The following is a 24,593-nucleotide window of genomic DNA, read 5'->3' as shown; positions in this document are numbered from 1 at the left end:
TAAACTTTATAGCCCCACTGGAAATGTCGGGTCAGATTTTATCATGTTTTCTTACATAAATATATTTTAAAACTGTTATTCGGACCAAAACCCATACATATGAGCCCCTCTGGCCCCTTTTCCCACAAATAGGAATGTCAGAAAAGTTTGTGGGGCTCACAGTCTCACCAGGCATGACTCATTACCTACATTTTTTTGTCTCATTCTTAATTTAAAAATTGGCAGAAAACAACACATAGTGTAAGCTATAAATAACTTTAGGTTGGACTATCAGGGCATACACTGCTGAATTACTTGCACAGTGTGCCAGTATTAATAAATCTCCCCCATAGTGCCCATAGAGCAACCCTCTATACCCTCAACCTTCTGTAGTCAATATGTGAATGTTGGAGCTCTACATGTGCTCTCTATGTTTAGGATTGTACACAGGTACAGAAAAGCCATTTAACAATTTTTTTGGTACATCAATTTCTTTATCCATAGCTGATCATGACTGTTAAAATAGAAATACCTCTTGTTGCTTGACAAGGAAGGCATCAATTAGATTTCGCTGGTCATCCACATCCAGTTCTTTTCTCTGTTTAGTAAATGTTGACTCTAAAAAACTGTGAAACTCTCTGATGTTTGCAAAAATTTTCCTGTGAGGTCCCGGCAACCAGTGAATCAGCAATGGAAAACTGTTGTATAGCTAAAGATAATAATACAAATATATTAATTAATAAATAAATAAATAATTAGAACATATGAAACAAAAAAGATCATGTACTTCAGGCTATGTACACCTTTGAAAACTAATTATTATTATTTTTATTTTTAGTAAAAATGTCTATCAGTATGATTGGTACAACTTTGTATTTACTTTTTATTAAAAAAAAAAATATTTTTCAGATACAGCTGCTTTGTATCCTGTATACAGAGCATGTAATGATGGGGGTAGGGAAACAGACAGGTGAGCCCTAATCTACCCGCCACTCAGTCCCTGCCTACTTGCAACGACCCGCCCTAGGCGACTGGGTACAACTGGGCGACGGTCCCTACGCTCAATAAGTGCACGACAGACAAACAGACAAGGGTACACAGAAGCTAAGGGAAATGGGGCAGTTGCTCACGGCAACACCGTGAGCAACAAGAGTGGTGAACGAGCCGAGTCAAACCAGGAGTGTACGAGGTACCAAACGCAGAGCAGGAGAGTAGTGAACAAGCCGAGTCAAACCAGGAGTGTACGAGGTACCAAACGCAGAGCAGGAGAGCAGTCAGTAAGCCAGGGTCAATATGAAGCAGGGACAAATAGTTCAAGTAGCTGCAGCAGGGCCAGGAAACCAAACGAGAAGAATCACAAGCAAGGAGGAACAGGAAAGGCAGGTATAAATAGACAGAGGGCGGGAGCTAGCTCCGTCTGGCCAGGCTGTGATAGGCTCTCCCACTCCTAAGCCTGCCATCCTGAGTGGTGGAAGATGGAGTCAGTCTCACAGACATAGAAGCAGGTGCAGACGGATTACCTGTGGGCGTTGACACAGAAGCTGTGCCTGGCAGATCCTTTACAGTACCCCCCCTTTTATGAGGGGCCACCGGACCCTTTCTAGGTGGACCTGGTTTATTGGGGAAACAAAGGTGGAACCTCCTGACCAATACCCCAGCGTGAACATCCCGGGCGGGTAACCAAGTCCTCTCCTCAGGCCCGTATCCTCTCCAATGGACCAGGTACTGGAGGGAGCCTTGGACCATCTTGCTGTCCACAATCTTGGCCACCTCGAATTCTACCCCCTCAGGGGTGAGAACGGGGACCGGAGGTTTCCTCGAGGGAGCCAAGGACGTGGAGCAGCGTTTAAGGAGGGAAGCATGAAACATGTCGTGTACTCGAAAAGATGGGGGCAACTCCAGTCAGAAGGAGACAGGATTGAGGACTTCAATGACCTTGTACGGCCCTATAAACCGGGGAGAAAACTTCTTGGACGGGACTTTAAGGCGCAAGTTCTTTGACGATAGCCACACCAGATCCCTTAAACAAGGGGTTAGCAGAACGTCTTCTATCTGCCTGAGTTTTTTGTATGCTCTGGGACGCCTCTAGGTTCTTCTGAACCTGGGCCAGACTGTGCACAGTTCCCTATGAACGACCTCTACCTCGGGATTGTTGGAACTACCAGGTGAAACGGAGGAGAACCGTGGATTAAACCCAAAATTGCAGAAAAAGGGGGAGACCCCTGACGAGTTACTGACCCGGTTATTAAGGGAAAATTCGGCGAGGGGAATGAATGAGACCCAATAATATTGACAGTCAGAGATAAAACACTTTAAATATTGTTCTAGAGACTGATTAGTCCTCTCAGTTTGGCCATTAGTTTCAGGATGGAAGGCAGAGGAGAAGGACAGATCAATCGCCAACTTTTTACAGAAGGCTCTCCAAAACAATGAAACAAATTGTACCCCTCTGTCAGAAACAATATTGACAGGGACCCCATGGAGACGCAGGATGTGTTTGACAAACAAGGTAGCTAACGTCTTAGCATTGGGTAGTTTCTTGAGGGGCACAAAGTGACACATCTTACTGAAGCGGTCTACTACAACCCACACCACCGACTTGCCTTGAGACGGAGGAAAATCGGTGAAAAAATCCATGGAGATATGGGTCCAAGGTCTCTGGGGAATGGGCAAAGAACGTAGTAAGCCCGCTGGTCGGGACCTGGGAGTCTTGGACCTAGCACAAACTTCACAAGCGGCCACGTAGGCCTTAACGTCTTTAGGAAACCCAGGCCACCAATAGTTTCTGGCAATAAGGTGCTTGGTACCCAGGATGCCTGGATGACCAGATAGTGTGGAGTCATGATTTTCCCTAAGTACCCTTAGCCGGAATTGCAGGGGAATAAACAGCTTGTTCTCAGGAAGGTTCCCGGGAGCTGAACCTTGATCAGCCGCAATTTCAGAGACTAAATCAGAATCAATAGAGGAAATGATTATACCTGGAGGCAAAATACAAGCAGGATCTTTCTCCGAAGGAGGGCTGGCTATGAAGCTACGCGACAGTGCATCAGCCTTAATATTTTTAGACCCAGCCCTATAGGTAACCAAAAAGTTGAATCTGGTAAAAAATAACGCCCATCGAGCTTGTCTCGGGTTTAGCCTCCGGGCAGATTCTGGGAAAACCAGATTCTTGTGGTCGGTAAGGACCGTTACCTGGTGCCTAGCCCCCTCCAGGAAGTGGCGCCACTCTTCAAATGCCCATTTAATGGCTAAGAGTTCGCGGTTGCCAATATCATAGTTACTCTCAGTGGGCGAAAGCTTCCTGGAGAAGTAGGCACAGGGACGGAGATGGGTGAGGGACCTGGTACCCTGGGACAAGACAGCCCCCACTCCCACCTCGGACGCGTCAACCTCCACGATAAATGGCTCCATTTGGATGGGCTGAACCAGCACTGGGGCCTAGATAAAGCACTTCATAAGGACCTCAAAAGCCTGGACAGCCTCAGGAGGCCAGTGGAGGAGATCAGCACCTTTGCGAGTGAGATCCGTAAGAGGCTTAGCGATGACCGAGAAGTTAGCAATAAATCTGCTGTAATAATTAGCGAACCCCAGGAAGCACTGTAACGCCTTCAGGGAGGCAGGTTAGACACATTCCGCCACAGCCTGGACCTTGGCGGGGTCCATGCGGAATTCATGAGGAGTGAGGATTTGACCCAAAAATGGTATCTCCTGCACCCCAAACACACATTTTTCGGTCTTCGCAAACAGTTTGTTTTCCCGAAGGACCTTGAGCACCTTCCTGACATGCTCAATGTGGGAGGACCAGTCCTTGGAAAACACAAGTATGTCATCAATGTACACTACAAGAAATACCCCCAGGTAATCTCTTAAAATCTCATTTATGAAATTCTGGAAGACCGCGGGAGCATTACACAACCCAAAGGGCATGACGAGGTATTCGAAATGACCTTCGGGCGTGTTAAACGCAGTCTTCCACTCATCCCCCTCTTTGATGCGGATAAGGTTATACGCCCCACGTAGATCAAACTTAGAGAACCATTGGGCCCCCTGAACCTGATTAAAGAGATCAGGAATCAAAGGAAGGGAATACTGGTTCCTTACAGTGACCTTATTCAAGTTACGGTAGTCAATGCATGGCCTAAGACCACCATCCTTCTTCCCTATGAAGAAGAAGCCAGCACCTACCGGAGAAGTAGAGGGGCGAATGTAACCCTTGGCCAGACAATCCTGGATATACTCTCTCATGGCTTCACATTCGGGACAAGAGAGATTAAATATCCTACCCTTAGGGAGCTTAGCTCCTGGTACCAAATCGATAGCGCAATCGTATTCTCTATGAGGAGGTAACACTTCGGAGGCCTCCTTAGAGAAAACATCAGCGAAGTCCTGAACAAACTCAGGTAGCGTGTTCACCTCCTCATGGGGAGAAATAGAATTAACAGAAAAACATGACGTCAAGCATTCATTACCCCATTTGGTAAGATCCCCAGTATTCCAGTCAAACGTGGGATTATGCAAATGCAACCAGGGAAGGCCTAAAACCAAATCGGGCAATAATCCCTGCATCAACAGTACAGAGCACTGCTCCAAATAGAAAATGTATGGGAGGAAGCCTCCAGCTCACCTTAGGGCAGATAAATTTCCACTGCCTCCTGCGCACGGATCCTCGTGTCGGCACACGTTGATGGAAGTGTAGAAAAGTAATGGGTGAGATCCAGCGCACAAATATAGAGTATAATCCAATGGTAGTTTAAAAATGGAATCTGGTTCCAATTTTATTTGAATGAATATAAAACCGGGAGTCAAGCTTCCCACAACGGGTACGGTGGATGTAGAAAAGAAGAAATAGGTGTGTAGCCTACGCGTTTCAGACGAAGTGCTCGTCCTTAGTCATGGCTGAAAGAATGAAAAGTTTGACAGTCGGGGTTGGAGTTATATCCGGTTCTATGCAGGTGAATTTGATTGTAGTTCAGAGGAATAAATATATGAAACGCAACAGTATAATTGGTGTTTAGACAATTAACATGTTTTTTTGGGGCTTCCGAGTATCGTGATGAAAAACTCGGCACAATTTTTGTGTAATGAATGAAAAACTAACAAATGGAGCTGAACTCATAAGCCCCTTGCTGTAACGCCATTCATTTAAGACGCACTACAGATGAGGTGAGCAGCATCGCGATCTACGTCTGGTAAGATATTATTTTATCAGCGTAATTTCTATAATATGAATGTTCTAATGCCGAATTATAATAACAGAGGAAAATATGTGTTATTGAACTGAAGTAGTGATATTTAATTACATTTGAACCGGAGATAAAGCCTGCTTGAATTGAGATACCCCGACATATCATACAAATTGTAATGGAATGAAAAGATGGTGTGAATACAGTGCATAAAAAAGTGCTAAAATAGATTAAAAGTGACAAACATTGATATATATAACTATAGATCGATATTAGACTGCTGTTTAGATATAACATATCTCATATCATATAGCAAAAAACCCCTGGATGTATATCATTTGATTAATTTCAGGGCAGCTAAAAACCTAGTTTGCCGTGAAAATAATAGTTATTCGTTACAGGGCATAGACGATAAATATAGATGTAAATTCGTTCGTGTATCAATGACGTGGCCATGAATGTGATATGTCGCAATGTGTATTGGACTATGGAGTCGTAGACCGATAGCCGTTGATTGTGGTTTCCTAGGAAACCAAATCCTTAGAATCGTGGTCAATGGTATAACGATCTAAATATAGCGTAAATAGATAGCAACAGAATAAATCCCATAAATACTATTGTTATGGAAAGGTGCCAAAAAATAGGTATACTTATTGTGTGATCATGTGTATCCTTCGAAGATCTGGAACATGAGCTTCTCGATTTACGTTTTAATCTCATATCGACTTAATGTATTTAATATTTATGTATATTATATGAAACAGTGTTTATAGTTCGTGGAAATACTCAGAGGCAAACAATATTTATCCATCAGACATTGAAATGTGGGCAAACTGCTTCTATTGCTGATGGACAGATAAAAATGAGGAAAGAAATGGAAGGAGCTGACATTAATATATTGAAAAAATATATAAATCTTATTGTTTTAGTTGATGATGAAAACCCATGATTTACATATTTCTCATGTGTTAGTAATAAAATTAGTGTAATTCTAATTATGGGCTAGTTATCAAATTAAATATTTGGATTTTGGTGTGTAATGCATTTAGCTCTTTTTATTTATTCTATACCTATCAAGTATGAACTACAGTGATGTATTGTGTATAAAAGCCGTTTTAATAGTGAAACATAAGTTCCTTTCTCAAATTCAAACCATGAGGATGTCTTGTATTGAGACGAAAAATCCAAAAAGCTTCCCTTCCCAAAATTTTGTGCTGTAACACATACCTATTCTCAAGGAAGATCCAACACTAGATGCCATTCTGAAAGAAGGCTGCAAAATAGTCGCCCGCAAAGCTTCCACCATAGGAAATGCTTTAGCCCCTTCCATGTTGAGACCAGAAACACGCACCAGTATGTGGATAGAACACAAGGGATTTTTCAGATGCGGTGCACATCCATGTAAAACATGTACCTATGCCTCTACGACAAAAAATTTTTTGGATTCCTCAGACACCCACAGTTTCCCCATAAAGAACTATATCAATTGCAACAGCGAATCAGTGATCTATATTCTTGAATGCATAACATGCAATTTGAAATATATTGGCTGCACCAATCGCAAGTTCAAAGTGATATTTTTGGAACATCTAGGTTATATTAGGAACCCCAACATCTTGAATATCTCCAATGCAGCCAATCATTTTATTAAATATCATAATAGATCTACTGATTCCCTGAAATGTTATGCCATTGAAAAGGTTAATTCACCCAAACGGGGAGGAAATTTAAAGCACAAAATTTTGGGAAGGGAAGCTTTTTGGATTTTTCGTCTCAATACAAGACATCCTCATGGTTTGAATTTGAGAAAGGAACTTATGTTTCACTATTAAAACGGCTTTTATACACAATACATCACTGTAGTTCATACTTGATAGGTATAGAATAAATAAAAAGAGCTAAATGCATTACACACCAAAATCCAAATATTTAATTTGATAACTAGCCCATAATTAGAATTACACTAATTTTATTACTAACACATGAGAAATATGTAAATCATGGGTTTTCATCATCAACTAAAACAATAAGATTTATATATTTTTTCAATATATTAATGTCAGCTCCTTCCATTTCTTTCCTCATTTTTATCTGTCCATCAGCAATAGAAGCAGTTTGCCCACATTTCAATGTCTGATGGATAAATATTGTTTGCCTCTGAGTATTTCCACGAACTATAAACACTGTTTCATATAATATACATAAATATTAAATACATTAAGTCGATATGAGATTAAAACGTAAATCGAGAAGCTCATGTTCCAGATCTTCGAAGGATACACATGATCACACAATAAGTATACCTATTTTTTGGCACCTTTCCATAACAATAGTATTTATGGGATTTATTCTGTTGCTATCTATTTACGCTATATTTAGATCGTTATACCATTGACCACGATTCTAAGGATTTGGTTTCCTAGGAAACCACAATCAACGGCTATCGGTCTACGACTCCATAGTCCAATACACATTGCGACATATCACATTCATGGCCACGTCATTGATACACGAACGAATTTACATCTATATTTATCGTCTATGCCCTGTAACGAATAACTATTATTTTCACGGCAAACTAGGTTTTTAGCTGCCCTGAAATTAATCAAATGATATACATCCAGGGGTTTTTTGCTATATGATATGAGATATGTTATATCTAAACAGCAGTCTAATATCGATCTATAGTTATATATATCAATGTTTGTCACTTTTAATCTATTTTAGCACTTTTTTATGCACTGTATTCACACCATCTTTTCATTCCATTACAATTTGTATGATATGTCGGGGTATCTCAATTCAAGCAGGCTTTATCTCCGGTTCAAATGTAATTAAATATCACTACTTCAGTTCAATAACACATATTTTCCTCTGTTATTATAATTCGGCATTAGAACATTCATATTATAGAAATTACGCTGATAAAATAATATCTTACCAGACGTAGATCGCGATGCTGCTCACCTCATCTGTAGTGCGTCTTAAATGAATGGCGTTACAGCAAGGGGCTTATGAGTTCAGCTCCATTTGTTAGTTTTTCATTCATTACACAAAAATTGTGCCGAGTTTTTCATCACGATACTCGGAAGCCCCAAAAAAACATGTTAATTGTCTAAACACCAATTATACTGTTGCGTTTCATATATTTATTCCTCTGAACCGCAATCAAATTCACCTGCATAGAACCGGATATAACTCCAACCCCGACTGTCAAACTTTTCATTCTTTCAGCCATGACTAAGGACGAGCACTTCGTCTGAAACGCGTAGGCTACACACCTATTTCTTCTTTTCTACATCCACCGTACCCGTTGTGGGAAGCTTGACTCCCGGTTTTATATTCATTCAAATAAAATTGGAACCAGATTCCATTTTTAAACTACCATTGGATTATACTCTATATTTGTGCGCTGGATCTCACCCATTACTTTTCTACACTGCTCCAAATGCATGGAGCCAACAAGGAGTTCAAAAACAGGGGTATGCTGTGTAAAATAACCATTAGCAAGAGGAGTGGAGTCGATACCCACTACCAGGACAGGTTTAGGCAAATCAATCAAAGGCATAGCTAGAGACATAGCAAATTCCACAGACATGATATTAGCAGAAGACCCTGAATCCACGAAGGCACTGCCGATAGTAGACCTACCACCAAAAGAGACCTGAAAGGGAAGCAAGATTTTATTACGTTTCATATTTACGGGAAATACCTGTGCGCCCAAGTGACCTCCCCGATGATCACTTAGGCGCGGAAGTTTTCCGGCTGCTTATTCTTGTGCCTAGGACAGGTGTTCACTTGATGCTTGTCATCCCCACAATAGAAGCAGAGACCATTCTTCCTGCGGAACTCTATACGTTGTTGGGGGGACACGGAGGCCCCGAGTTGCATAGGTACCTCCGAGTCTTCCGTGGAAGAACGAAGCAACGGAACCTCGGGAGGCATCATGGGGGAGTCAGAGGAGTAAACACAAAAACGTTCAAGTTGTCGTTCCCTGAGACGTCGGTCAAGTCGTACCGCTAAAGCCATAACCTGGTCTAGGGAGTCAGAAGAGAGATAGCTAACTAGCAGGTCTTTCAGGGCGTTCGACAGACCCAACCTAAACTGGCACCTTAAGGCAGGGTCATTCCACCGAGAAGCTACGCACCACTTCCTAAAGTCAGAACAATACTCCTCAACAGGTCTCTTACCCTGACGTTAGGTCACCAGCTGACTCTTGGCAAAGGCAGTCTTGTCAGTCTCGTCATAAATGAGTCCGAGAGCAGAAAATAAAAGATCAACGGAGGAAAGTTCAGGGGCGTCAGGAGCCAAGGAGAAGGCCCATTCTTGGGGCCCTTCCTGGAGCCGGGACATAATTATACCCACCCGCTGGCTCTCAGAACCTGAGGAGTGGGGCTTTAAGCGAAAATAGAGCCTACAACTCTCCCGAAAGGAGACAAAAGTCTTCCGGTCCCCTGAGAACCGGTCAGGCAACTTGAGGTGGGGTTCAAGAGGTGAAGTGAGGGGCACTACCATGGTAGCATCAGGCTGGTTGACCCTCTGAGCCAGGGCCTGGACCTGTAGGGAGACCCTGCATTTGCTGAGCCAGGGTATCAAGGGGGTCCATAGTAGTGTCAGGGACCAGGGTAGACTAGGTATATGGGCTTGTGATTATGTAATGATGGGGGTAGGGAAACAGACAGGTGAGCCCTAATCTACCCACCACTCAGTCCCTGCCTACTTGCACCCCTAGGCGACGGGGTACAACTGGGCGACGGTCCCTACACTCAATAAGTGCATGACAGACAAAGAGACAAGGGTACACAGAAGCTAAGGGAAATGGGGCAGTTGCCCACGGCAACACCGTGAGCAACAAGAGTGGTGAACAAGCCGAGTCAAACCAGGAGTGTACGAGGTACCAAACGCAGAGCAGGAGAGTAGTGAACAAGCCGAGTCAAACCAGGAGTGTACGAGGTACCAAACGCAGAGCAGGAGAGTAGTCAGTAAGCCAGGGTCAATAGGAAGCAGGGACAAATAGTTCAAGTAGCTGCAGCAGGGCCAGGAAACCAAACGAGAAGAATCACAAGCAAGGAGGAACAGGAAAGGCAGGTATAAATAGACAGAGGGCGGGAGCTAGCTCCATCTGGCCAGGCTGTGATAGGCTCTCCCACTCCTAAGCCTGCCATCCTGAGTGGTGGAAGATGGAGTCAGTCTCACAGACATAGAAGCAGGTGCAGACTGATTACCTGTGGGCGTTGACACAGAAGCTGTGCCTCGCAGATCCTTTACAGAGCAGCTGTATCTTGTGTTAAAACCTGTATCCGACAGGTCAGCGGCACTAAAGGGTTCAGTGACAGTGGGTCCTGCATGTCTCTGACACGCAGGATCGAGCTGTTATCGATCATATCTGAGTACATAATCCACTAAGGGGACTATTTAATAAAGTTTTCAGTAGTAAAAAAAAATAAAAAAATATTAAGAGTATAGGAAACAACCTTTTCCAATTTTTCCTCTAAAGTAATGTGAAAAATAAAACAAATAAACAAAATTGGTATCGACACGTCCGTTAAAGTCCGAACTATTACAATATAACATTATTTAACTCACACGGTAAACGCTGTTGAAAAATCGCAGTTTTTTTGTTTAGCGTTTGCTCTGAAAATTATCAAAAAGTTGTATGTACCAAAAAATGGTAGCAATAAAAACTACAGCTTGTCCCGCAAGAAAATAAGCCCCCACAGCGCTCAATCGCCGAAAAAATAAAAATGTTGTTGTTATTCCTGCATGGTGAACACCGTAATAATGAAACCCAAAAAACAATGGAGGAATCTTAGTTTTTTTTTGCTATTCCACCCCACAAAGATTTTTTTTTCAGTTTCCCAGTACATTATTTGGTACTTTAAATAGTCCCAATAGCAGCCAGAACTCTTTCTGCAAAAAATAAGCCCTCACACCGCTCTATTGAAAACGTCATTGCTCTTGGAAGGCGGAGAGTAAAAAACGAAAAAGCAAAAAATGGCTTCGTCCCAAAGGGGTTAAATAGTGTTTTGTTTTTTTGTTAATTGGCTACAAATCTACTGTAATTAGTATTATATTTTATTAAGAAAAACTGAAGACTAACTTACCCTGAGCAGAGGACTCCCAAAGAGTCTTATATTTTCATTAATTAAGGCCATGAGCTTCAATATGGTTGGGTCCTCATAATCATATCTATGGCTGAGCAGTATGGCCACTATTATATTGGCTACGGCTGCATTTACATTTTTCAAGTTATTGAAAGGTTTCCCTGAAAATAGAAACAAAGAGGTTTTACAAGATAAAATGGGATAAAAGGAACAACTAAGACCCAAATGAACGTTTATGCCCATGACAATCGTCCGGGAGCTTTATTGGCTAAACAAATAAAAACTATTAGATCTAAACAAAAAATATTTTTTTTACTAGACTCGCAAGGTAAAAAAAAATCACATCCTCAAAAAATTATGGACCAGTTTACAATTTACTACAATTATCTTTTTAGCCTTAAGAAGGATCAGGATACCTATATACCGAAAGAAGCCGACATCTCTGAGTTTTTAGACACAATCCCCCTTCCACATCTATCTAAAGATCAGGTTGCTTCCCTGTCGTTTCCCATCTCTGTGGAAGAGGTTATGCGTGCTATTGCGTCCTTAAAGGTCTTTAAGTCTCCTGGCCCAGATGGGTTTTCTAATGGGTACTATAAGAAATATGCCCCATTATTGGCCCCGTACCTGACGTCCGTGTTCAACTTGGCGATGGTTAATTACTTTGCCTAAACCTGGTAAGGAACCGACCACCCCTGCGAATTTCCGGCTGATCTCCCTGTTGAACACGGATGTCAAGTTATATGCTAAAATTTTGGCTGGCCGTCTGGTTGAGATTTTGCCTGACCTGATTCATCCTGACCAGGTAGGCTTTGTAACGCATAGACAGGCTCCCTACGGCACGAGACAATTTTTAAACTTCATCAGAGCCACTGAATTAGCTCGGACACCTTCTCTGCTTCTAGCCTTGGATGCGGAGAAGGCGTTTGACCGCATTCATTGGGAATTTTTGGAGGCAACATTGACAAAATTTGGTTTTATAGGGCCTATTAAATCTACCGTGTTGGCTTTATATTCGTCTCCTTCCGCCAGGGTGTTTACTTCTAGATGCCTTTTGGGACCTTTTCGTATTTATAAAGGGACTAGACAGGGGTGCCCCCTATCTCCTATAATTTTTGCACTTATGATGGAACCCCTGCCGGAGCGAGTCAGAAGGTCCCCTGGGATTGAGGGAATAAAGGTGGGCATGCAGGAACATAAGATTGGCCTTTATGCCGATGATGTGATCCTGGCAGTGGCAAATCCGTCTGTCACTTTACCATGTGTTCTGAATCTCTTAAATGGACCTGGGCGGCTCTCTTATTATAAGATTAACAGGTCAAAGTCTTTACTACTTAATATTGGACTAGATGATGAACTAAGTCCCTTATAGCAGCCTCCTTCCCTTTTCAATGGAGTGACTCTAGTATTCCGTACCTGGCATATCCCTGGCTAGCCCTAGTTCCGCTACGTTTGCTAGAAACTACACCCCTTTAATGTGTTCAATCCTTAAGATACTGTTTGGCTTTCGTAAACCTTTCATTTCTTGGGCTGGGCGTATGGCAGTACTTAAAATGATGATCCTTCCACGCATCTTATATATATTTAGAACCTTACCAATCCCTGCTCCGGTGTCTTTTCTTAATAAGTTACAATCTATATTGAATAAATACATCTGGAACGGGGCACAGGCTCGAATAAAATTTTCCACCCTATCTAAACCAACCGACCTGGGGGGTATGGGAGCCCCTGATGTTAAAAAATATTACTATGCAGCTTTTCTGGACCAACTCAAATTTTGGTGGTCTTCAAATTCGGAGAAGCCTCTATAGGGACAGCGCTGTTAGGGGCTCCCTTAATCTCCCTTTTACATCATCAAACCGTTCCCCATGAATGTTTGATACCTCAGGTAGCTGGCATTAAAGCGGCAGTTCGTGCGTGGTCCTATCAACTCGGTAAGGGCATCTGATTCTCTGGGGGCCGTGTCGATTTCGGTCCTCCCACTACGATACTTATATACATTTATTCCACAGATAGATTTAGCTAAGTGGGAAAATTTGGGTGTTGGGAAAATTGGAGATTTATGTAAAGATGGGAAGCTGGCTACATTTGAAGGGCTACAGAATAATTCAGCCTTCCAGCGACAGATTTCTATAAGTTTCTTAGGATAAGGCACACTCTGAAATATGTAGATATTACCGCTCTTACTTTTCCTAGGGTTGCTTTTGTTTTTTTCTCATTGTCATCTAGGAGTGTTGGGGGAATATCCACATTTTACAACTCCTTTTTTGAGCATTTATCATTAGATAAATCTTCCCATATGCTTATCTGGGAAAGAGATTTTGAAGTCCAATTCTCCTTACCCGATTGGAAGCATGTTCTTTCTTGGGTAAGGAGGGTCTCACATGGTATTAACCACTGGGAGATGGCACAGAAACTTTTCCTGCGGTGGTATTTTACTCCAGTTAGGTTAGCTCAAATGGATAAATCTAAATCGGAGTCCAGTTGGAGGCAATGCGGATTTAAGGGGACTTATCTTCATATATGGTGGACATGCCCGGTAATTAAACAACTATGGGATCCTCCCAGAGCCATATTTGGCTTTGTGCTTTTTAGGAATGGAATATATCCCAAGAAATCTGGTAGTAGTGATTGGCCATATTATCCTTGCCACGAGATTAATCATCTCTCGGCATTGGAAACTGTCTATTTCACCCTCAAAACGGGAAGTGATTAATGAAGTGACCCATTCTTGTAAGATGGAACAGCTGTACTCTGCTAGACACCCTGGAGGTCGGTTAAATACAGCCCTTTAGTCGCCATGGTCCCAATATCAGACTGGCACTCCTACGTAGTTTCTTTTGTCACTCTATGAATTAGGGTATGTGCACACGATAGCAGGCATTTACGTGTGAAAAGACAGACTGTTTTCAAGAGAAAACAGCTGCCTCGTTTCACACGTAAATGCTCCTCCTCGTATTATGCGAGGCGTCTGTGACACTCGTAAATCTTGAGCTGCTCTTCATTGGGTTCAATGAAGAACAGCTCAAATTACGTGGCAAAGAAGTGTCCTGCACTTCTTTGCCGAGGCAGTCAATTTACGCGTCGTCGTTTGACAGCTGTCAAATGACGACGCGTAAATGACAGGTTGTCTGCACAGTACGTCGGCAAACCCATTCAAATGAATGGGCAGATGTTTGCCGACGTATTGGAGTCCTATTTTCAGACGTAAAACGAGTTATAATACGCCTCGTTTACGTCTGAAAATAGGTCGTGTGAACCCAGCCTTAGAGATAATATATAACATGATTAGATGGCTGGTTTTATCAAGACTTTAATCGTCTTTTAAGTGCACCAATTGCTTTCTGTTCAGTAATCGGAAACTGTTACTTGATTGTTATCTGCATATATGTACTCAGGTTTATTTATTTATTGAATTTTTTTTCTCTCTTTTTCTGTCTTTGTAAAACTAATAAAAATGATAATTCAAAAAAAGAACAACTATTTCTTTGATATGGAATGCAAATAGAGATGAGGGAATTTTCCAAAATAATTTTCTGGTCGAATTGACTGTCCTATTAGATTCACTCCGAATAAATTTGCTGCGAATCACAAGTGCCCTAATTGTCCTGATAAACTGTGTCTGACTCTCTGATGTCTTATAGGACTATATCCAAACCCTATCAAGCTCTTTAACGCCAAACCAGCATTAGTGATGTCATCCACCTATACACCTCATGATTGGCTGTGCTGAAGGGAGGGATAACTACTGTGTATTTTGAGAAGGCTATCTGCAAGGCTTTATGGAGAAGCACTCCTGAGGTAATGTGATGTTTTTTCTAATGTATCAAATGGCGACCAGTGGTCTATTTATGCACGGCGATCCCCAAAAGTTTTGGATTTTGCCAAATCCAAAACTTTTGTGAACCTTTTGACAGAATTTGTTTTGTGTAGAAATGATTCATTTATCTCTAAATGCAACTATAAAAAAACAAAAAACATAAAAAAGTTGTCTCAACCTGAATTCCAAAAAAGGCCACGCCCTTAAAGAGGCTCTGTCACAAGATTATAAGTGCTATATCTCCTACATAATCTGATCGGCGTTGTAATGTAGATAACAGCAGTGGTTTTTATTTTAAAAAACGAGAATTTTTTACCAAGTTACGAACCATTTTAGATTTATGCTAATTCGTTTCTTAACAGACCACTGGGCGTGTTTTTACTTTTTACCAACTGGGCGTTGTACAGAGAAGTGTATGACGCTGACCAATCAGTGACCAATCAACGTTATACACTTCTCATTGTTCCAGCCCATTGTTACAGTGTGATTGTGCAGTGAAAGAAGCTGGGCTGGAACAATGAGAAGTGTATGATGCTGATTGGTCACTGATTGGTCACTGATTGGTCAGCGTAATACACTTCTCATTGTTCCAGCCCATTGTTACAGTGTGATTGTGCAGTGAAAGAAGCTGGGCTGGAACAATGAGAAGTGTATGATGCTGATTGGTCACTGATTGGTCACTGATTGGTCAGCGTAATACACTTCTCATTGTTCCAGCCCATTGTTACAGTGTGATTGTGCAGTGAAAGAAGCTGGGCTTGAACAATGAGAAGTGTATGATGCTGATTGGTCACTGATTGGTCAGCGTCATACACTCCTCTGTACAACGCCCAGTTGGTAAAAAGTAAAAAAAACGCCCAGTTGTCTGTTAAGAAAGTAATTAGCATAAATCTAAAATTGCTCATAACTTGCTAAAAAATGATAGTTTTTCAAAATAAAAACCACTCTCGTTATCTACATTACAGTGCCGATCAGATTATGTAGGAGACAGGACACTTATAATCTGGTGACAGAGCCTCTTTAAGGAGTTTAAGAAAGCAGGAAATTTGGAGCTCTGTATCAGAAAAGCAAAGCTCTGACCCTTATAAAGAATTTTGGTGCTAGTTCAATTATTAACCCTGTACTGTCCCAAACCACCACTAAGTGTTAGGGTATGTTCTCATGTAGAAGAAGAAGTATCTTAAAATTACGGAGCTGTTTTCAAGGGAAAACAGCTTCTGATTTCAAGGCGTTTTTGAAACAGAAATCTAAGCTTCTTTTAATTTGAAGCTTATTTGGAGCCTTTTTTTTTTTTAAGGTGTTTTTTAAATCAGAGTTATTAATTGTAAAGTCCTGGACAGTCCATATATAATGGGGGAGGAGGGATTTTACCATGTCCTCCATGGACATCAATGGACTCCTCTCCCCTCTGTTTGAGAAATGAGGATCCTAAATGGGAGATCCCCTTTTATTAACTCAGAATTCCCTAATAAGATTTGATAATTGTTTTTTTTTAGCTGGACAACCCCTTTAAGAAAATTATGAACCATGCACTCACCTTTATAGGTTTTAAATTTCTGTACCAGAGACTCGGCCTCTTCAATAATCTTGTCTTCAATACTCTTTTTCCCCATTCCATAGTCTCGTAATGTTGACAGAGTAAATCTTCTCATCACTTTCCAGTTCTCCCCATTAGCCAGGATGACGCCTGAATATCACATAGACGTGTTATACTACTGCCAGTGTGACATATAACAAGCAATATGGCCACTACCAGAGCTAGGTTTTCACCCAGTTTTCCAGACTCTTCAATAATGAGCCTGCCTGGTCCCACAGTGAGGCATAAGATGTGGTGAACCATAAAAATTCTGGGTGACGATTGCCATCGATGCCAAAATTGTTGACACCAACATTTCTCCAATTTTTCTATAATAAAGTTTAGCAGCTACACAGAATTTTTTCTAAACTTTGACGAATAAGGAATTTATATTTATCGGTAATTTTATTTTTCTTGGTGCAATTTGTATAACCTCTTAAGGACCTTCAGACCCTCAGGGTGCAGCATTTTTTTGTTTTTTTTCATTATTGCATTCCAAGAGACATAACTCTTGTATTTTCCCATTCACATAGCTGTATGAGGACTTGTTTTTATTGGGAGGGGGCAAATTTTATTTTTCCACCATTTTAAGATGCACATAATTTATTGCATATGTATATATAACACGAAAACTTTATTCTATGGGTTGTTACAATTTCGACGATACCAAATAAATATAAAAGAAAAAATTTGGTCGCCAAATTTTCCCGATAGCTATTACATTTTTATTATTTTTCCATCGGCATAACCGTACATGGGTTTTCTTTTGCGGGACAATTTGTAGATTTTATTCGCACCATATTTGGGTCTATATAATTTCTTGATTCGTTATTATTAAATTTTTGGGGGGGAATCGGGAAAAATATTGAATCCAATATAGCTTTTTAAGATGTAGTAATATCATGTTATCCTTATTTTGCAGACCATTACAATTGCCGCCATACCAAGTAAATATTTTTTTATAGTGTACTATTTTTACTAAATAACCCACTCTTTTCCATTTATATTTATGTTATTTTCTCTTTATTTTGGACATTTTTCTTTATTACACTTTTTATAGAACTTTTTTTTTTATTATTCCACTAGAGGACTTGAAGCTGCGATCTCTTAAACACTTGTATAATTCTTTGGAATACTTGGTATTTCAAAATCATATTACCTGCCAGTATTCCACTTAGTCAGGCCCCTGACTGCCATGGTAACACATAATGCAAAGTTTATAGAGAGAGTAAGAGTAAACCAGTGGAGAAATATAGATATGTTATTGACCCTGTGGAAAGTGTCAGAGTTGGTGACATAGCGGACAGGTTACCTATCTCTGATAAAAAGAACCTCTGCAGAACCAATCATTGCCCCAAAAACATCCTTACCACATATTTCAAAAAGGCTCCCTTGGAGCTCCAGTCATAAAGAAATCCCATTCCTCCTTGTAATCTACGGGATATTGGGCAATAAATGGTTGACTAATATACCACACATGGTAATGAGAAACCAGACTCTTCTGTACCTCGATCTTATATGCACATCTGGGGAGTGTCTTATGAAGACCCTGATTGCCCAAAATAAAATAAATTACCATTTTCATATCGACCCTGTACGCTGCCCTATTTTTCCTATAAAGGTTAAATAAGTATAAAGTCTTCAATAAAGAACTATTGTGGGATTTACAATTTCTATATTGAGGCAAAATACCTACCATGATCTTTTGTTGTTCGAGAAAACACGTTTGCCTTTGGCCTGTCCAAAAACTTATCCCCATGGTTGATTAGAGCATCTTTAATAGTATCGTAACCACATAGGACAACCATTTTTGACATGCCAATCTGGATGCTGAAGACTGTGCCGTACTTTTTAGTCAACTGTGAATAGAAGAATTAATGAGAATGTAGTCATCAATTATTATATGGGCTTTAGACTATTGTTACAGGGTTGGCTCATGACAAGTAGCCATTTCCATATGCTTTATTAGGAAATATGTACATCATAGGGGAGGCCCCTTACTCGGAGGTGCCTCTATGTGTCAGAATGAAGATCTGCTCTGTAAGAGTGGCTTCCGAACTGTCGGACCCGGCATGTAAGTTTTTTGATTGGCCGGCATGTAATGCTACATTTCCCCTTCAGCGGCCACTGCACGGAAAATGTTTGGCTGGTTGTGACTTCTCCCTGGCGATAGCAGCTGACCATTGAGACCCGTTTCTTTTGAAAAAGGGGTTGTCTTCATGAGAGGGGTTGTCTTCCACGTTACCTAAGCATTTTGCCACTTGGTATGGGACTGGGTAATGGGACTGTTGATAAACCTACTTAGTTATCTTAAAACTTAAGGAACAAATTCGATTCTGCAAATGTAATTTTAATATATTGTATTTCAATATTAAGAAAGCTTAGATCAGTTTTGCTATGCCCATGCAGTGATTTGCCTTATGTAGCACCTGAGGGGGCGGTGTATGACTCCGAATTCAAAAAACACCAAAGAGAGAATCCCTGTGTAACGCTCCCCCCCCACCACCCCCTATGCCCTGCACCAAATATAACATAGTGTATCACTTTTGCCTGAAGTATTCCTCTAAGTATAAGAGATACATTGATCAGAAGTTCCATATTACCTCCACAAATGTCTTATAAGGTTTTGACATGTTAATTGTGAGGATATTTCCAATGATTGGTAAGGGTTTTGGTCCTGGGGGGTAGTTTTTGGAAATTCCTTGATTCCATTTCTTAGAAGCAACAACCACAAGTAATATGACAAAGACAGACAGAAGAATTGTGATCGGGTCCATGGCAAACGTCTTCTGAAAATCTAGAAAATAAAGATTTTAAAGGGAAAGGATTACAACACCACACAGTAAGGCCTCATGCACACGACCGTAAAAACTCCCGTTATTACGGGTCGTAATTACGACCCGTAATAACGGGCTCATAGACTTCTATTGGCGACGGGTGCCTTCCCGTTTTCTCACGGGAAGGTGCCCGTGCCATTGAAAAAGATAGAACATGTCCTATTTCAGGCCGTAATAACGGCACGGACAGTCCATAGAAGTCTATGGAGCTCTCGTAATGACGGGTGGCTACATGTGTGCACCCGTCATTACGGCAGCGTTGCTAAGCGACGTCAGTAAATAGTCACTGTCTAGGGAGCTGAAAGAGTTAACTGATCGGCAGTAACTCTTTCAGCACCCTGGACAGTGACTACCGATCAGTATAAACCTGTAAAAAATAAAAATAAAAGACTTTCATACTTACCGACAACTTCCTGCTTCCTCCAGTCCGGTCTCCCGCCCGTTGCCTTGGTGACGCGTCCCTCTCGACATCCGGCCCGACGTCCTGGATGACGTTTCAGGCCATGTGACCGCTGCAGCCAATCACAGGTCAATCACAGGCTGCAGCGGTCACATGGACTGCCGCGTCATCCAGGGATGTTGGGCTGGATGTGAAGAGAGGGACGCGTCACCAAGACAACGGCCGGTAAGTAAGAATTTCTTTAACTTTTATTACAGAAAGGGCTGTCCCTTCTCTCTATCCTGCACTGATAGAGAGAAGGGGCTGCCGATTAGTGCAGCGCTATTTTGCCGCCAAAAACGTGCCTGTAAATACGGGTGGAATACGGGTGACACCGGACCCATATTTACGAGCACGGGTTCGTAAATACTGGTGCAAAACGGGTGGAATACGTGTGACACCGGACCCGTATTTACGCCAGTATTTACGGGTGGGAAAAAATACGGTCGTGTGCATGAGGCCTAACACCGAGGGCAAGACAATTACCTATAATATAGTAGTCATTATTACTATCATTATTATTATTATTATTATTATTTGTAGTATTATTATTATTATTATCATTATTATTATTATTATTATTATTATTATTATTATTATTATTATTATTGACCCCTTCCTGCGGCAACCATATTTGGGATTTTCAACTTTGTTTTTTCCTCCCCACCTTCCAAAAGCCATTACTTTTTTATTTTTTGGTTGATATAGCTATATGAGGGCTTGTTTTTTGTGGGACGAGTTGTAGATTTTTATGACACCATTTACTGTACCTTATAATATACTTGGAAACTGTAAAAAAAAATATTTGTGGAGTGGAATGGGATTCCTCCATTTTTTGGGGGAGTTATATTTTCACAGTGTTTACCGTGTGGTGAAAATGCCATGTTAACTTTATTCTGAAAGTCAATACAATTACAGGGATACCAAATTTATATTTTTTTATGTTTACTACTTTTATAAGGAAAAAAACTGATTGTTAAAAATAAAATTTGTGTTTTATTGCCATATTCTGAGAGCCATAACTTTTTTTTCATCGATTGAGCGGTTTGAGGGCTTCTGTTTTGAGCGAGGAGCTTTCTTTTCTATTGGTACTAATTTGGGGGACATGAGACATTTTGATCACTTTTTATTCCATTTATTGTGGGGGATGAGATGAGCAACATGTAGCGATTGTGGCATTTTAATTTTTACTTTACGGTGTTCTCTGTGCGGGTTAATTAATGTTATATTGTAATAGTTTAGACTTCTATGAACGCTGCGATACCAGTTATGTCGATTTTTTTTATTTTTTTGTGCTCAGGGAAAAGGAGGAACTTTTTCTTACTAATCCCCCTAGGGGACTTGAACCAGCATGATATACTAATGTATTGCAATATACCATTATACTGACAGTCTCCCATGAAGCCCTGCTGGGGTACAAACATGGCAGACCTGGGGGCCTAATGCCAACTATTGGCAGCGTGTGATCGCGGCGGGGGGCCAATTCAACGTCACAGGGGGCCAACCCGTTTCTAACTGCTTATAAGCTGTGGTAGCTTTTGACCCCAGCATCTAAGGGGTTAAACAAGCTGGTTCCCGCTCGTTACACGGGACGGTCGGCTGTTCCACACAGCCGACACGCCCGTTCTATGGAGTGGGTTCAACCCGTATATATATTGCGGATAACAGGAAGGGGTTAAAGGGGTAGTCTAGCTAAGAAACAGAATTTTCAAATATTACCACTATTACCCTAGAGGAGAGTCCTTCATTTGGGACCCCCAATAATTACCCGGAGCTGATATATAGTCCTCTTTGTGGCAGACCCTGCACTTCTGAGCATCACACAGATGGCCCATTGGTTTCAATGGATACCATGTAATACTCCATTTTCACCTGTGGTGGCACTGCAGAATAACTGAACACTTACTACAGATGACGCCTAATCGTCCGAGTTCCTAGCAATGAAACACCCTAGTGGTCAATATATTTTTGGGGAACTCTTTAAACAGAAAGGGGTTGACCAAAGCGGACAACCCCATTAAAGAGCTACTCCTCGTCAGACTGGGGTTCTTTGAGCCCCCCAGAGGATATCATTCTACGGGACTACCCTCCATCTATATAGAACATGTACGTGTCCACTTACTTCATCACAGTCCTTGTTGTTATCATTGTACACACAGGACATATCATCAATGAGGACTAATAGGTTAATTGTGAATCATCCCAGAAGAAATAGACCCTAGTGGCAATTGCAAAGAGCTCCAAATGGGCTTGTCTTCTGATGGACCTTTGAGGCTTATTATTGTGTTAGAGCCTGGACCCACCAGAGGATCCTCTGGTTGTCTGGTGGGCCAGTCTGACCCTGCTCCTAGGAAATCTCAAAATTGAGGGGCTACATCAGCATAGATCTTGTATGTTCTCTCCGTGTTCTTGAAGCTTTCCTTCTGTTACTCCCATGTCTTCTCATACTTCAAAAACATACTGGCTTCCAATGAATTGTCCTTTGTGGGTAAGCAATGGAGCACAGGGTGCACAATACTAATACTAACCCTACAGAACACTTTACTACAACACAACGAGAAATCTCATTTCAAGTATAGTATATCCAATCCTTATAAACTATAGATAAAATACTGGCCACATTTATTATGCAGTTTAAATTTTAAATGAAAAAATCTACCCTGCTTATTGCAGGCAAAAATATAACTTTTTGTCTGTCAGACCAATGCACCGAATTTATTAAAATTAAATTTATTATTATTCGTCTTTTAACCCCTTGACGCATTATCACTTACATGTACGTGATAAGTGTCATAGGGAAGTATGGAGGGAGCTCACGGGCTGAGCGCCCTCCATACCCTGCGGGTGTCAGTTGTGCTTCACAGCTGAGACTAACGGCAGGGAACAGCGATCGTGCTGTTTCGGGCCGTTTAACCCCTCAAATGCTGCGGTCAATCGCGATCGCAGCATCTGAAGCGTTATGGAGAGGGGGCGCCCCACACCAACAGCTCATCGGCGCCCCCACACCACTATCAGGGGGCGCTGCTTGTTGTCATTGCAGCCCGGGGGCCTAATGAAGGCTCCCAGGGCTACCTTTTGTCTGACTCTGGTAAGCCGTGTCTCTGGCCTGTGAAAATGACGATATACTGTAATTCATTACATACATTAATACATTTTTCTTATTTTTCCCCTAAAGTAATGTAAAATATAAACAAAATTGATATCGCTGCGTCCGTAAAAGTCTGAACTATTACAATATACCATTATATAACTAGCATGGTGAACGCCGTAAAAAACAAAAAAATTAAACCGCCAAAATCGCAGTTTTTGGTCACCTTGCTCGCAGAAAAAATGTCATAAATAGTCATCAAAAAGTTTTACGTACCAAAAAATTGTACCAATATAAACGACAGCTTGTCCCGCAAAAAATAAAGGCCTCACACTGCTCAATCGATGGAAAAATAAAAGTTATGTCTCTCAATGTGGTGAAACAAAACAATTTTTTTTTAACAAAAAGGTTTTGTTTTTGTTTTTAAAAAAGTAATAAAATATAAAAAAACCTCTATAAATTTGGTATCACCGTAATCGTATTGAGCCGCAGAATAAAGTTAAGTTGTCGTTTTTAAGGCACGGTGAAAGCCTTAAAAACAAAAAAACAATGTATCAATCACAGTTTTTTCCAATTTCTGCCCGCAAATAATTTTTTTTCAGTTTCCCAGTACATTATATGGTACTTTAAATGGTGCAATTAGAAACTACAACTCCTTCCGCGAATAATAAGCCCTCACACCGCTCCATTGACAGAAAAAGAAACAAATTATGGCTCTTGGAACGCAAGGAGTGAAAAACGAGAACGAAAACAGGAAAAATGGTTCGGTCCTTAAGTGGTTAATAAATTTGGCGTAAATCACTTCAACTATTACTAAGATGAGTCAGTTTTAGTTAATGTGGGCAATTGTGTCTACACCCATCATTGCTATACCTAAAAAACATAGCTCTACTTTTCCAAACACATGTACCCAGCTGACCGCTCAGCTATGGAAGCTCTAGGAAACGTGCAGGTGACTATAATCTCCGTCAAGGATTACGGATGTAGCCATCTTTATCTTGATTCTGATAACTTGCTGCAGCGTGATATCACACAACGAAAGCCATTGAAAAAGTCAAGATAAAGAATCTTGCCACTGTGTATTTAATGCATTAAAAGGCCAGATAAAGATGGCTACATCTGTATATCATAATATAATAATAGAATATATTTCTATGTTAATTAAAATATTTGAAAAAACCTGGTTCTTTACATGAAGGTAGAGGCGACACAAAGAGCTGAAGGAGCCTTTACTTCTCGGTCGTGAGCCCTCTGCTTATAAACTCTAGGACTGTGTGTAATCTCAGTTATTATGACATGAAATTACACTTTGCCCTCAGCCTATAAAAATTTCAAAAAAGTTCCGCCTACTGTCTAAAAAATATATCAACAGGTTTCAATAGTGTTTCAATGACCTGCATGTTATATAGAATAGGGAGAAAAAAGCCACGGCGCCACTAGGTGTGGATCAAGGAAATTGGAGGTGAGATAGGGAAGGGGATATATATTCTCACCGTGAGGTTGGAGGAGTTCAGCACTGGATTCCACAGGGTAGCTGCTGCCAGATCCGGGCCGGTCACCAGGGTGA

General features: G+C 41.1%; 1 protein-coding gene across 1 annotated transcript in view; it reads right to left on the bottom strand.

The window, feature by feature from the left end:
* LOC142759082 (cytochrome P450 2K1-like) overlaps positions 1–24,290 on the bottom strand; it is a 36,628-nt gene extending 12,338 nt beyond the window's left edge. The window contains exons 1-6 of the mRNA XM_075860931.1: positions 24,219–24,290; positions 19,266–19,459; positions 18,359–18,521; positions 16,624–16,773; positions 11,267–11,427; positions 512–688 (exon numbers count right to left, since the gene is read on the bottom strand). Of these exons, the coding sequence (XP_075717046.1) occupies positions 512–688; positions 11,267–11,427; positions 16,624–16,773; positions 18,359–18,521; positions 19,266–19,439 (825 nt within the window). The 5' untranslated portion in view covers positions 19,440–19,459; positions 24,219–24,290. The remainder of the gene's footprint in view (positions 1–511; positions 689–11,266; positions 11,428–16,623; positions 16,774–18,358; positions 18,522–19,265; positions 19,460–24,218) is intronic.
* Positions 24,291–24,593: the final 303 nt, after the last annotated feature.

Source organism: Rhinoderma darwinii, chromosome 4, assembly GCF_050947455.1.
Source record: "Rhinoderma darwinii isolate aRhiDar2 chromosome 4, aRhiDar2.hap1, whole genome shotgun sequence".
NCBI lineage: Eukaryota > Metazoa > Chordata > Amphibia > Anura > Rhinodermatidae > Rhinoderma > Rhinoderma darwinii.
Note: the sequence above shows the minus strand (reverse complement) of the source record. Positions and strands in the feature narration are given on the sequence as shown.